We start from the raw sequence: 16,717 nt of genomic DNA on the forward strand, positions 1-16,717 counted from the left end.
AGAGCTATTTGAGATAAACACTCAATATACACAATATAAACCCATTCACATTGACAACACAATTTCACATATACAACATACATTCATATAGACAACACACATTCACATAGACAACACGCACAGTAAACATACAAACATATATATGCACACAATAAATCAAACACACACAGACACACACGCACAGACACACACACACACACACACACACACACACACACACACACACACACACACACACACACACACACACACACACACACACACACACAAACACACATGCACACACACACACATATATGCTCACATGTGTATGCTTCTTGACTGCATCTTGCAAATGCTTATTAATAGCAGTGTTTTTATTTATTTAGGGTAATTAAAATTTGATGCCTCATATATTTTTGTCAAAACGTTTTTCACCTTTCTCGTGTACTACTGGTTGGTCGCTATGTTCCTTCACCAGGTGGCTCTCTGGACACAGAGAGACACAAACAAACAAACAAACAAATACTTGCCAATAAGAAACCATGTATTGATACTCATCACTAGTTTACAAACTGTAAGTTGTTGTTGACGGCACCTGGATCATATTTGCAGATAAAGTTGTGCTTCATGTTGCAGCGGTCGTCGTTCCATTGGTAGATATAAGCCCCGCCCAGACCAGGAAGTGCCGTGGGCTGATGATACATGACGACACAGGCCTCGCCTCCACAAGAAGGCTCGTCAAAATACCAGTTCCTGTGACACACAGACACACACAATTCTGTCAATCAATCCATCCATCCTCCTGTCAGTCTCTCAGTCGGTCAGTCTGTTGGTCAATCAGTCTGTCGATCCATTCATCAGTCTGTCAGTCTGTCAGTCTCTCAGTCGGTCAGTCTGTTGGTCAATCAGTCTGTCGATCCATTCATCCTCCTGTCAGTCTCTCAGTCGGTCAGTCTGTTGGTCACTCAGTCTGTCGATCCATTCATCAGTCTGTCAGTCTCTCAGTCGGTCAGTCTGTTGGTCAATCAGTCTGTCGATCCATTCATCAGTCTGTCAGTCTCTCAGTCGGTCAGTCTGTTGGTCAATCAGTCTGTCGATCCATTCATCAGTCTGTCAGTCTGTCAGTCGGTCAGTCTGTTCGTCAATCAGTTCATCAGACTGTCAGTCTGTCAGTCGGTCGGTAAGTCAGTCAGTCGGTCAGTCAGTCAGTCGGTCAGTCAGTCGGTCAGTCTGTTGGTCAATCAGTCATTCAGTCTGTCCATCCATTTATCTGTCAGTCGGCCATTTGGTCAGTCCGTCAGTCCGTCAGCCGGTCAGTCTGTTGGTCAGTCGGTCCATCCATCTATCTGTCAGTCTGTCAGTCTGTCAGTCTGTCATTCGGCCAGTCTGTTAGTCTGTTGGTCAGTCAGGCCATCGATCCATCAATCTGTCATCTTTCTATCTGTCTGTCAGTCAGGGCTAGGGGTTAGCAACATGTCCTTGTGTCTATCCCTCCCAACCTGAAGCTGGAGACGCTGCCGTCCGTCCAGGAGTACAGGTCTGGACAGGGAGGGAAGCTGTTGGTCTGTTCTGGAAGGTTCTGCTCCTCAGGCTCTGCCCGCGTCAACCCGATCCAGAAATCTCCGTCAGCTATTCCCCCACCCGACCCGGAGCTACCAGATGCCCCGGTCCGAAGTTCCTGATCATACACACACACACACATGCACACGCACATGCACACGCACACACACACACAACCACACACACACACACACACTATATATATACAATTTTGTGGTTTGACCTAACACACAGTCTGATTAATTTTGTATTCAAATCAAATATTTAGATGTTTTTGAGAAGGAAGGTCAAGAAATGGACTTGGCTTGCATGCAAAGGAAATCCCAAGGTACAACAACAACATACAGGTTTCTCTCTCCCTCTCTTTCTCTCTCTCACTATCTCTCTCTCTGTCTCTGTGTGTGTCTCTCTCATATTTTCTTACCTGTAGTAGATGTTCTATGTTTCTCTGCTCTGCGGCGCTTTCGATGCTCAGCAAGGATCCCCCGTCCATCTCGCAGGCCTGCTGGGCTTCCCAGAATGCAATGCGGCTCAACACGTCACGGAAGTAGGCGATCTTGTAGCAGGGCTGCTCTCGCCCGCCCATGCAAACCGTCTTTCCTGAGAGAGATAGAGAAAGAGGGAGAGAGAGAGATAGATAGAGAGAGAAATAAACACAGAGATATAGAAACATACATACATACATACATACATACATACATACATACATACATACATACATACATACATACATACATACATACATACATACATACATATAGAGAGAACAGCAGCGAGAGGAAAAAAGAATGGATACCAAATAAATAAATTGTGAGAAATATGTAGACAGACAGGCTGAGAGACAGACAAATATACAAACAGACAGACAGACAGAAAGACAGACATGCAGAAGGAGAGTTGTCCAGTGAGTTATACTTGACATGTATCTATTGAGTTAAATTGACGTGATGTTAGGTAGAATTTGTAAGAATAAATGAAAGCGTACTGAACAACTCTCTGTCTGCTCTGCGTATTCCAGCTCACTTCAGCAGCCATACCATCATTTCCCCTGCAGTTCTCTGCTACTGCTACACTTGCATCGCCAGCAAACTGAACCTCCAGACCGAGCAGTGGCCAAGTTTATCTTCTAAAAGGAAAGCCAGACAACCTGATTTGTCTGATTTCCATTTGTTAGCAAAAAAAAGTAATAAAACTAACCGCACTGATGTAGTATAGAATTGTACTTTACTTATACTACTATTTAGTCACATGGGAGCTGTGTTTTATCCTAAACCACTGAGATTAATTTGAGATATATGGTGTTTAAGAGCAGGAAAGGGTTAGAGGCCTTGTACAACCTCCACGTGATGGGAACAAACCCACTATCGTTTGGCTGGTAGGCAAACACCACAAGCCACTACACCGTCCTGCGAGTACAGAGAAGTAGTTTGAGAACAAATAACCCTCCAGGGACTCTTAAAGTTGGAATCAATTCAAACAACGCTGTGTACGACCTGTTCTCGTCCTGCAGTGGTTCAGTCATTTGTCAAAACATCTCAACGAGACAATAAATCCAGCGGCACACTGGAGCTCATGGCCTCATCAGCCAATCACACTGCTCCTCCTGATGTATGAGCCAATCAGATGGTCAGTGGACCAATCCGCCCCCAAACCACTCACATGTCAATAAGCCAGAAGTGGACTGTGATGGATACTGTGCATTAGGGATTACAGCATTTGTAGCAGGCGCGTAGCAGGGGGGCAGCGCAGTTTTTCAAACATTGTAAACGTTTTGGACGTATCATTACAAAAATCCTGCAAGGCAAGAGCCAGGGGAATTATCAGGTACCTTTCCTACTGCTCAATTCAATAATAATTGTTAATAAGTGGCAAGGTAGAAAGGAAAATGGGCAAGATGAACACACGTACACAAATAAACACACATACAGAGACTCAATCAAATCCCTAACCCCCTTAGTCATAAATTCCTCCCACAACCAAACACACACACACACAAAAACAAACACACACTCAAATGCACACACACACACACACACACGCACACACACACACACACACACACACACACACACACACACACACACACACACACACACACACACACACACACACACACACACACACACACACACACACACACACACACACACACACGCACGCGTGGTTAAGACCTGGCTGGGGTCCAAAATGATGATGTCATCTATTCCTGCTCGTCTAACTCACTGTTCCCAACAAACATCAACTATCAGAGCGGTCAATACACGCTTACAGTACAATACATTCACCTACAGTACAGTACGCATACACAATTTTCTGTATTACAACACAGTGTAGTATAGTTGTTTACAATATGCCTACATTCAACCACAATATGGGACAGTATAGTATCACATATTGTAGTATAAAACCACATGGTAAAGTATATAGTTTATATACAGTCATATATAGTCATATACAGTCCAATAGAGTTAAGTACGGGAGAATATAGTGCTGTAGCCAACAGTAAACTATGGTGTACTACAAAACATGCACGTGTGTGTGTGTGTGTGTGTGTGTGTGTGTGTGTGTGTGTGTGTGTGTGTGCACGTGCGTGCGTGCGTGCGTGCGTGCGTGTGTGTGTGTGTGTGTGTGTGTGTGTGTGTGTGTGTGTGTGTGTGTGTGTGTGTGTGTGTGTGTGTGTGTGTGTGTGTGTGTGTGTGTGTGTGTGTATGGTCCAGCCTGGGGGGTCTAGTGTGTCCCCAGACGGCTCCATGCGGGGCCATTTAAAGGCCCTGTCGTGAACTCTGGTCCCAGCAGGCTCCGGGCAGACGCTCCCTAGGGACAACACATCACTCACGCTGCTCTGTCACTCACTCTCCCTGATAGGATGGCTCGGGTCAAGGGGAGGGGCTAGTTGGTTGGCGGGGCACCAAGGCTCATGTGAGCACAGCTGCAATGCTTGTAATAGAAAGGATTCTTTAAAATAAATAGACATCAGTAAATAATAAATACATAAATAACCTAAGCACACTTGAGTGAATGATACTACATATACACTGCCATACAAAAATTGGGGTCACCCAGGCAATTACATGTTTTCTATGAAAATTCACACTTTTATTCAACAGTTTTCATAATTGCACAGGGGTTTTCTAAGTATCAATTAGCCTTTTAACATGATCAGCTCCACAATGTACCATTAGAACACAGGGGTCATGGTCGCTGGAAATGGGCCTCTTGTGTAATGAGCCTATTGTGTACTCCATATTCCATACAAAATCTGCCGTTTCCAGCTTAGACCTCTGAAGAATAAGTCCCGCCCCCGGGGCTCATTTTGAACTACGCACTTTTTCCATTTAGATTCCACTTGGGTTTTGGATTGTCGGTGCTGTTAAAGTAGCATTTAGCATTTAATTAATCATTTACTACTTTAACGGCACCGACAATCCCAAAACCCAAATGGAATCTAGATGATAAAAGTGTTCAAAATGTGAGCAGCTTTTACAGAGTTTGTTATGTACGATCATTCAAAAACCCCACGTTATTTCCCATAGACATTTGACCGATGGACCAGGAACCTCGGAGGCGGGACTTATATTTCAGAGGTCTATAGTCCTTTACCACATTAACAATGACTAGACTGTATTTCTGATTAATTTAATGTTATCTTCATTGAATAATACCATGCTTTTCATTCTTTCAATTCTAAGTGACCCCAAACTTTTGAATGGTAGTGTGTGTATATATATATATATAGTATCATTTCATATCATTTTACATATATAGATTAATTGTGGTGCTGATGTGGTCAAAAAACAATGTTGCATAGTAGCACTTGTATGCGTGTGCCCATGCCTCTGTATGTGTGTGTGTGTGTGTGTGTGTGTGTGTGTGTGTGTGTGTGTGTGTGTGTGTGTGTGTGTGTGTTTGTGTTTGTGTGTGCGTTTCTTAAAGAGCCCCAACTGAATAGTTGCAGTGATTAATACAAAGAAGTCCTGCTTAAAAACCGCCTGAATAATAACATTAGTAGACACACACACACACACACACACACACACACACACACACACACACACATACACACACACACACACACACACACACACACACACACACACACACACACACACACACACACACACACACACACACACACACACACACACACACACACAGTGTGCAGGGACTACTTTAAATGATTGGCTGTGTCAGTGGAGCAGGGCTCTTCTGCATCATCATCACTTTGGGCCTAGTTAAAAACACTGAACCCCTCCCTGGTATATAGCTCACCCGCCCACTTGCTCCCTCTAAACAGCTCTCTCGACCACTCTCGCTCTCCAACTGTAATCGGTCCTCCTTAGACTCCTCCCTCTCTAATACCGCCCACTTACTGCTCTTTCTTTGAGCTTGTTCTATCTCTCGTTCTGACTCTCTGTCCATCTTTTTCTCTGTGGGAGAATAGGGAGGTCCTCCCTCACTCTCTTCATCAAACTGTCTCTCTCTGTCTCTCTGTCACTCTATGTTTCACTCACTATCTCACTCTCCTCTTATCACTGTCTCTCTCTTGCTCTCTGTCTATCTGTCACTCTATGTTTCACTCACTCCCTCGCCCTCTTCATCTCACTCTCTCTCTCTCTCTCTTGCTCTCTCTCTCTCTCTTTCTCTCTCTGTTGCTCTACGTTTCACTCACTCATTCTACTTCTCTGTCTTACTGTCCCTCTCTCTCTGTATATTTATCTGGCACACAACACACACACACACACACACACACACACACACACACACACACACACACACACACACACACACACACACACACACACACACACACACACACACACACACACACACACAAACTAGAGTTTTTAAACTCTACCCACAGTTCCATCATCCAACTAACAATCATCCCCCCATCCTTTCGTCTATTTATGATATGAAGTGCAGGTGATGTTGAGAATGTAAACAGTTACTGTAATGTGACTGGCATATTGACTAGCGGAAACGGGATACAGACACAAAAGAAGCCTGACCCACAATAGTTCATTAATAAAATAAAATTAAAGATAAATTAATTCACATTTAAATCATCAAGTCTCTAACAGAATGAATCATTGAAAACACAAAACGATAACAGGCATAATAAGGTGCAACGCTTCAATCAATTACTCAATCAATCAATACAGTGCGATCGACTTGATTTACATTGCAAATGATGAGTGTTTCATATAGAAAAAGACAACATCTCAATCCCAATCATGGTTTTTGATATCGTTCCGTTCGTTTACTATTTTTTTTATATCATTATTATTTACTGTAGGCTATCTCTAGCCACAGCATGTAGCTATAGTAAGTAGGCCTACCAATAGTATTAGCCTAAATTTTCCTATTTACATTTTTAAATATACGTTTTGTAGGCTACTTCTTTTGTTTTATCCTTGTAGGATTTACAACCTGGTGGAAAATCGACATAGTGCCTCGGACCTTTTCTTTTTATTAATGACATTTCTCGTTCTGTCGTTATCGTTGCGTTAAAATACCCATTTATCACTTTTAAGAATGAAACAGCGAACTCACCGCTGACGACTCGCACGCTGCGTCCCTCGGAGAGCATCACCATGACGACACACAGAACCGGCACCGACACGCGCAACGCCATAGCTGAACAAACCTTTCTTTGAATACAATGAATGCGTTAGAAAAATAATTTATAATCGAAATTTTTGAGGATTTTTTTATAGCTTCATCCGTTTTTCTTTTTCTTTCTTTTTTTTAATCTCTTAGCGTGCTAAAGTGCGCAACATACTTTTCTTCTTTACCGATTCTCAAATATTCCCAAGCTATCCTAAAATAATAATGTATTCATTCCGTTTCAGCTGTTCGATACTTTCTCCGGACAGTTCGTGCTGTTTGTAGAGACCGAGCGCAAGCGCACACTCGGACCGGACGTGAGTCTCGCGCAAAGCCAACTGAACGTGTGCCGGATTCCCCCGCGCGCCTGTGACGAGTGATTGATTTTCCTTCCAGACCTCCCGTGGCACTTTTTTCACTTTCTCTCGTCCACTCCTCCTTCCACAGATTCTCTGCCGCTCTCGCTCTCTCTTTCGCTCTCTCTCTCTCTCTCTCTACGGTGATCGATTACACATAGGCTACACACCAGATGCAGTGACCATCACAACGGATTTCATTGCACCCAAGGGACAGTGGACACACACACACACACACACACACACACACACACACACACACACACACACACACACACACACACACACACACACACACACACACACACACAAATGTTTATATGGCTTGTCACAAAAGGGCTAATATTCATTTCATGTGTCTTTCTGTTAGCTTTAGTGCATGTTTTATAAAAAGTCTCATGGCGTCTCTATGTCCCAATAGATCATCTGTCTATCATGTCTTACAGCTGTATTTAGTTTATTATCATACATGGCGCTCGGAGACTCAAACCAACACGCAACCAGGGCTGCCGGTTCAATAAATGCCAGGACCGCCAGTTCCTTCCGGCAGACGGGCTTCTGACACTTTTTGGGTGTAGTTAACCTGACCTTCTCACCTTAAAACACACAATCACACACACACACACACACACACACACACACACACACACACAGGCACATCCCCCCCACACACACACACAAACACACACACACGCACACACCTACACACACACGCACACACACACACACACACAAACACGCACACACACACACATGCGCGCTCGCAGAATTATGTCCATGTTTCTGATTTATATCGTGTACTTTGGACAGGCTATCACACTTAGCACTGTGCGTCCATGCGCCACTGCGACATCGATCCGGTTAAACCAGGTGAACTATATGCAGCCACACAAATGCTGCTATTACTTTATTTACTGTCTATTGATCACTCTCCCTCGCTCTCTCTATCTCCTCCCTCTGTCTCTCACACACCCACTCTCTCTTTCCTCGTATCCCATTCTCTTTCATTGCGTTCTCCTCCTCCTCCTACTCCTCCCTTTCCTCCTCTTCCTCTTCCTCCTACGCTTTGTCATTGCTCTCTTAAAGATAGCGAAACTAACCCTTACCCTTAAAATAAGATACAAAATAAGACGATTTCTTTTAAAAAAAATTATAGTAAAGTGTCAGAACGTAAAAAGGTAAAAACGGCAAGAAAAAAAAAGAAATAACAGCATCGTAACCGTGGACGCACAGTGAACAATTTCAACTTTATTATTAGATAACGAGGAAATGGTCCGGTGTGAGTTTCTCTCTCTCTCTTTCTCACAATTATGTATCTGTTCCTACGTAGCATGTTTGTCTGTGTTTGTCCGTGTCTCTGTGTGTGTGTGTGTGTGTGTGTGTGTGTGTGTGTGTGTGTGTGTGTGTGTGTGTGTGTGTGTGTGTGTGTGTGTGTGTGTGTGTGTGTGTATGTGTGTATGTGTATGTGTGTGTGTGTATGTGTGTGTGTGTGTGTGTGTGTGTGCTCCCAAGCATGTATCTGCACGTATGTGCGTGTGTCTGTGTGTGTAGTAGTAGTAGTGCCTTGAGCCAACAGAGATCCATCTTGCAGTAACAGCCAGGCCGAATGTAGGTTGACCCTTTACCAGGATCTGCTGAGCAAGTGGTTTAACCCATACACACACACACACACACACACACACACACACACACACAGACACACACACACACACACAGACACAGACACACACACACACACACACACACACACACACACACACAGACACACACACACACACACACACACACACACACACACACACACTGTGCATGTTCAAAGCAGAGACATAATTTGCATAGTCAGTGTAACTTCACCCCTCATAACAGTCAGCGTCATCTTCATCATCATCTTGTTCAGCGAGAGCTAATTCAGCATTTTGCTTTAGTTGCTGCGATCCTGAAGGAAACCCACTCCTCCTCCTTCCCTTCAATTCAATTCTCCTCCAGGAATAATCGTTTGCTTATCCCCGTAATGCATTGGACGAATCATGCTTTTCATCATGAAATCACATTCCTCACTACAGGTACAGGTATTAGAATTTGGATAATCACACTTTGATATAAAGTTTAGAAACGGCTGCTTGAATCCCGTTGAGGCATTTTGCACAATTATTATTAATGCATATATATATATTAATATTATTGAGCGTTTGGGGGAATAATGCCAAAAGGGAATAATCATAATAAAGGTCCAGACCTCTCACCCCAGCAGCCAGTCCAAACTGGAGAAAATGTCCATCAATTACCATGTCCATATCTTAATGTAGATGGGAGGATAACTGGCACGTTTATTTTGAATACATAAATAAATGAAGCCCACACACACATACAGCTATTAACTTGTTTATAACGGCAGGGGGCAATTGTGTTTTCAAAGGAGTCAAAACCGTTTTACTTCCCTTCTGATGGAGAATGGAAATCAATGAAGTCTGAGCTGACTTCAATTCTCCTCACTAGACTGTATTGACAGTACCCCGCCGTGCATATTGCCCTTCACCTCAACACGATTATTATGATGATGGTTATGATGGTCTTATTAGTTGTCAGACATCTTTAATGAGTTTGCCTGGTTTTGAACAAAACAGGAAATCAGAATCGCTTATACTCAATAAAATCCTCCACCGGCCATGGGGAGGAAACACCTTACCAAGCTACTATTCTCACACATGTAGCACCATGTTACTACTAAATACCTTAACATACGGCATGCCCAATCTCTCTCTCTCTCCCAAGTTCCTCTCCTCTCTACCTCTCGCTGTCTCTCACGCTCTCTTTCTCCTTCCTCCCTTATACTGCTTCTGTCTCACCCTGTATATGCTCCCGCCAACTTGCATCGCCACGGTGGCCAGACGATAATACGATCAGCGGCCCACTGAATTCCATAGCGGTAAAGCCTGCTTCAGTTCAGCTTCCAATGTCTTTCCCTGTCCCAAGAGTTCATAACTCTCTACTTACCTCTCTCTCTATCTCATCTCTCTTTTTACCTCTCGGCCGTGCTCCTCTACTCCCTACTCTCTACCACTCTTACAAAACGTCTTAGTATTGAGCTGTGTAAATGCCATTCGCACATACATAAATAAATACACACAGCCACACCCACAACCACGGTTGTATGCTGAGATTATGTTACAGGATTGAGTTTAACAGCATTACAAACTCTCAGTGTGATGGTAACGTGATCTGAGTTTGGAAATTCTACTGGTGGACTGAGGACCACTGAGACTCCGACACTGAAGCCCAGATACACTGGGAAACTCTATAGCCCCTGCCGGCTAACACAACACCACTATATGGAGCCTATAGATCTCTCTCTGTCGCTGTTCTATCTCTTTATATTTGTTTTGCCAAAACTGAACAATAATTGATGGACGATGAACATCACATTGTAATGTAGACACAAATTGTAAATAGAAAGATGCATACAGCGCTTTATATGGTGTCCGATTATTGTAGTCTCACATATCAGACTTATGATAGACTTATGCGTTGAAAAAATATCACTGTAAGTGCCTGGTTGGCGAACACGGGGCCAGAACTAGCAAACTGTAAAAACACACACAACACTGTTCTGGCCACTGTGGGAATACAACTCCCCCAAAATCCCCTTCTGAAAGCTTCAACGACTCTTGCAAATACATTTTCTTCTGTAGAATATCTCTGTCTCCAAACAGGAAGCAAGTCGTAACTCCGCCCCTTGGTTTCTGGGGTTCTCCGGCCAAGGATCTGTGCCGCCAGCCCCCAGGATTTCTGCTATACAAAATGTATCTGAAGAAGTCGCGTATCCAGAGGTTTTCTCGCTTACCAAATACCCAGACGTACTAAAGTAAGAAAGCAGAGACAGATGACTGAAGCTCAACCCTGAACAATGTTGTTCGGTCAAACATTAGCTTTAAACAGTGGTGTCACACACACACACACACCCACTCACACACACAAACACACACACCAGACCACACACACACACACCCACTCACACACACACACACACACACACCAGACCACACACACACACACACACACACACACACACACACACACACACACACACACACACACACACACACACACACACACAACAAACACACACACAAACCACACACACACACACACACAGACTTAGACATTCATGAAATCAAACAAAATGACCACCTCAAGCAGGTTTGTATTGAAGTATTTTGCATAACTGGGTTTTTGAGAACATTAAAGAAAAACACACACGCGCACACACACCACCACAACTACACTCGACCATATAGGGATGTGATTTACTGGAGTCTCATCTCTTACTCCCTCCGGCCATCTCGTCCTCCCCTGTCTCATCACTCCACCCTCTCGAGAGGTCAGTCAGCGACCAACTGTTCCCTTCCCACACACACACACACACACACACACACACACACACACACACACACACACACACACACACACACACACACACACACACACACAGCAGCTAATTGACTGGGCTGCTTAATAGTTCAGTGAATGGGACCTTCTAAAACCCCCCTTTCCGAGCCCCTTTAAATAAACATTAATTGAAATTTCTCCTCAGCTGTAAAATAGAGTTTTGCACATAGAATATATTTTATTTTCCAAAATCATTTTCAGCTTTAATTTCCTATTTTGACTTATTTAGAGAAATATTTTTTTGATGGTGCTATGGGTGTGTTTTCTTGCAACGGACGCATGCTGAGACAAGAGGTCTCCGAGGGGATGAACGAGAGTGGTCCATACGGCCCAAGACTAAACAGGAGTCAATTGACCAACTGATTTTCACCACAGACCTATGAATCATAACAAGAGATAAGACAAGAAAAGTCAGTCAGAGTAAATAAAGAGCTGGAACTAATAAAGATATTCCCAATGGAACTGCCACTCAATGGCATAACAAAAACAATGATTGAATAATTATAAAAGTACAATGCAGAAAAGTTTCCAGAACACCGTGGTACTAACTCACAATAGACTATAAAATACTAGTGTGAGTATCTATCATTTGTGTTCATCTCACGACCCATTCTTGAGACACTCAGACACACAAATCGTCATACACCTGCAGTCTATCAATCTGTCTATCAATATTGCACTTCCTTTCCTGCTAAATCCTCTGAATCACCTCTTCTTTTTATTCACCCCTTTCCATCGTCCTCCCCTCCACTCTCCTTCCTATTTCGGCCTCTCTCTTCTGTACTCTCCATTCCCAGTAATGGTTCAGTATTGATTAGCTGAAGGCCTCTGATTGGCTCCCCGCTCAGCTCCACTCACCACTTACTCCTAATTACCTTTACCCACACAGGCACACACGCGTGCACGCTAGCGCGCACACACACACACACACACACACACACACACACACACACACACACACACACACACACACACACACACACTCCACGTGAATGTGCAGTGTGGTTAACCTCTTGCTCTACAATTGAACAGTTACTGTAGAATCGAGGGGGGGGGGGTTGGGGTAAAAGCAAATAAAGGGACGTAGTTAAAGTTCTCTCTCTCTTCTGGTTCCATCTCAGTTCATCTGCACCCAACCCGCCTCCTACTTGACATTCATCGCAAGAATCAAAGAGCTTATTTGGCATGGAAAAAACGTAAATGTATACAGCTAAAGCACAAAAAGTAAAATGTGATATGATATAATGATAAACAATGTAATTATACCACAAACTAAACTTCTCCCTATCTAAATTAGGGAGAAATTAAAGAAATGAAAAAAGGCTGAAAGGAAACACAAATTAAATTCTGAAACTGAAAAGGTAAGACTAAGCATTACATATTGTTTTAGCCTAACGGTTGGGATGGGGTTAAGTCACTCTCTCTCACTCTTTTTCTCCATCTCGTAGTCGATCGCCCCACACAGAACAAATTCAACGATTCCAACTCAATCATAAAAAGCTGCTGACGGCTCTAAGTGCGCCCCGGCCGTCTGTTAAAAAACATCTTCCTAGAATAACCCAGCGTACATCCAGGGCTAATTGTGGATCATGGTCGCTGCCTGAGAAGCACTTTTTCTTTTAATGATCACAGAAAGAGGTTTGACGCTGGCACAAGTACCATTTTTCCGTTCTGTTTTAGCAGACTCAGTGTGAACTGTCAAAGCAAACGGAGTCGCGGCGGAGCTGGCTCAAGGCCCAGACATTTCAACCTAGTTCCTGCAAAGCCTCCTAGTTCCGGGGTCAAGTTCCTGCAGTGGAAATGCGTTCACAACTTCCACAGCTTTATAATTCGCTATATGTGTTAATAAAATCCAGCCAGATGTAATTTGCTATGTATTTAAAAAAAAAAAAGGAAGATTTGTATCTTGCTTCCTCAGTCACATCTAAAGTTCCTTCTGGCTGCAGAGGCTGAGTAGGCCTTGCTTTATAAACTATTGATAAGGCCTATTCCATTTTAACAGCGATGGAATAATCAGGGAAATGTATACTGTCAAACCTTTTACAAAGTTGTCCTCTTTAGGAATTTAGACCATTTTACAGCCTGCAGTCTGTGTTGTTTTTGGTCTAATCAATTGTCATGGTCATTACCTCTGCCCCCTGCTCCCGTTCAAGAGCTGCAGCCCAACAGTAGGCATGCCACTTCAAAAGGTGTTTCTCTTCAGTCAGGAAGGCTACCTCTATAAATATATGCAATATTGGAAAATAAGTTTTGAACACCAAAAAAAACGCTATCAAATGTAGCCCCAGTGAACCAATAATTCAAACCACCGACCTACACACGCACAAACTCAATTATATATTAGATGAGGGGCTGGAGACAGTTATCTGTCAATCAGAGCTCCATCATGGCAGCCAGTGTTCTGTCGTAGAGCTTGATGGATCAGTAAACCCTTTCTTAATATCTAAATGTGAATTCATGAGGCTGAATGGCGCCCATCACAAACAGCTGATGACATGAAAAGAGTGAATAGAGCGGCCGCTTTCACTGCCAGTATCAGGTTGATGAAGAGAGAGAGGGAGAGAGAGAGAGAGAGAGAGAGAGAGAGAGAGAGAGAGAGAGAGAGAGAGAGGGAGAGAGAGAGAGAGAGAGAGAGAGAGAGAGAGAGAGAGAGAGAGAGAGAGAGAGAAATTAACAGATTAACAGATAAATTGTGTGTTGTTTGTAGTTGTACTTCCTGTTATGTGCAACTGATAAAAGAGTATGTGAGTATGTTGGAATGCATTTGTCCATTGTTTTGGGTACAATGTGAGAGATTTCATTGTGGCCACATTACAAGCAATGCGTGTAAACAGGATATATATATATAAATATATATATCTATATATATATAGATATATATATATAGATATATATATAGATATATATATATATATATAGAGAGAGAGAGAGAGAGAGAGAGAGAGAGAGAGAGAGAGAGAGAGAGAGAGAGAGAGAGAGAGAGAGAGAGAGAGAGAGAGAGAGAGAGAGAGAGAGAGAGTTCTTTTTTTCTTTGAATGATGACAGTTAAGAAGTAATTCTGGGTAGAGACATGTATTGATTAGAATACTTTTATATGTGATAAGATCGTATAAATCCAAATTATCTCTTTGTGAAAAGTACCTACAACACGGCGACAACATGTAGGTCCAATGCCAGTGGGAGTTAATGTCAGCCAGAGAGACTATGTTTGAGGATAAAACTGGTGTATATCTATGCACATAGACATTTCCTCTCATTGAGGTAACTTTCTTTTATTCAGGCATTCCAAAAAATAATAAGACTAAATCAAGAAAACAGATGGTTCAACTGTTCGCATAGCCAAAATCAAGCGGAAATAGTATACTTTCCTTACGGAGTTGGTAAAACGCTTGTGCTGAACAGCAGCAAACTTCGTTTGAACAAATTGATACAACAGCACCCCCTGGTGGCCAATAGCGTGACACAGCTTGATCGCTGCACATTTCGAGCAGGTTGAATCCCTCCTGTTATGTTTTTCTCACGTACAACCAAAATGTTCCCGGGTCAATTTGACCGTGTGCATGTTTGAATATCAAAAAAATGTCAGAAAGCTAACAAATCCCCCAAACAAATGTTGTAGGCCTACCTCATAACTAGCACTGTAACTAACACTTAAATCAATATTAAATGCAATAGGGTTATCAAGCTCACACCTCACTCGTTGTTCAATGAGGATAATGCATGCGTTTTTTCATGACAGAAACATAATTTTTTAAGTATTCAAGAAACACGTTGATATAAAATAACTTCAGTCTACATATTAGGCTTATGAATGTCTTTTCCACTCAAAACATTTTTATTTTCATTGGATGAGGTTGATAAATGAAAAGGAGACGTTTTTCCTATCCGGGGTCACAAAAATAGAGACGAATTAGTCAGAAATATTTTCTTTGTTAAAGGCATCATAGGTTTGAATCTGCAATATGCACTTTTTAATAAAAATAAAAAGTGCATAATATGTTGTTAGAATAACTTTAAACAACATATTATGTTGTTTAAAATGTTTTTTACACCCGACAGCAATAAATAACGTATGGCAATGTAAAAGAGGCGAAAACCCCCAAAATTCTGTACCTGCTATAATTCTGTTAAAATGCTGAGCAATCAGTGCCATTCGGTCCGAATCTAAAGAACCAATCACAAGCCTGCGCGTTCTCTCCTCTGTAGTGTGTGCGAGCCTGAGCTCGTTCACGGAGGGCAGAGAACGAGTTGTTGCTGACAGTGGGCTAGACCTTTGTGGAGCTAGGACAAGCTTGCACAATGGAAGAGAAAAATAAGCAGTGAGGCAGCGCAGCGACCAGGTTTTTACGCAGCAACGCTCGTGCACGGCTGTGTACCGAGGGGTGGGGGGTTAAACGGAACTCCGAGGAGAAGCCAATTTCAAATCATACTAGCTCTCCCAGATCGCGGTAAGAACTATTTGGAATATAACTGTGTGCCCTCCACTGTTCTTGAAGTACTTTAAATACAATTTAAAAATAAAAGTTGGACACTTTTTGTGTTGATGGCTGGCGGAGTGTGATTGGACTATGGGGCTAGGATCAATACGCAACATGTGTGCAGCCTCACCCCGCCCCAAAGTCCAATCAGTCTGACTCGGGCGAAAGGAGGCTGCTTAAACCAGCCATCATCCACACACACACTCCCGCAGTTACCATTCTTGAAGATTGTGACACTGAAAATATGACAAATGTGCCATGACATTGAATAACTTCAATTAAGTCTCA

At 42.8% G+C, this 16,717-nt stretch overlaps 1 protein-coding gene across 2 annotated transcripts in view; it reads right to left on the reverse strand.

The window, feature by feature from the left end:
• The window catches only part of chodl (chondrolectin), a 12,329-nt gene extending 4,736 nt beyond the window's left edge, over positions 1-7,593 (reverse strand). For both annotated transcript variants that reach the window (XR_003974835.1, XM_030349619.1), the window contains exons 1-5: positions 7,096-7,593; positions 1,967-2,142; positions 1,482-1,660; positions 578-735; positions 418-468 (exon numbers count right to left, since the gene is read on the reverse strand). Coding sequence is in view for 1 of the 2 variants with exons in the window: in XM_030349619.1 (XP_030205479.1) it covers positions 418-468; positions 578-735; positions 1,482-1,660; positions 1,967-2,142; positions 7,096-7,177 (646 nt within the window). In the remaining variant the exon portion in view is untranslated. The remainder of the gene's footprint in view (positions 1-417; positions 469-577; positions 736-1,481; positions 1,661-1,966; positions 2,143-7,095) is intronic.
• Positions 7,594-16,717: the final 9,124 nt, after the last annotated feature.

The sequence above is a fragment of the Gadus morhua genome, chromosome 23 (genome assembly GCF_902167405.1).
Source record: "Gadus morhua chromosome 23, gadMor3.0, whole genome shotgun sequence".
In the NCBI taxonomy this organism is placed as follows: Eukaryota; Metazoa; Chordata; class Actinopteri; order Gadiformes; family Gadidae; genus Gadus; species Gadus morhua.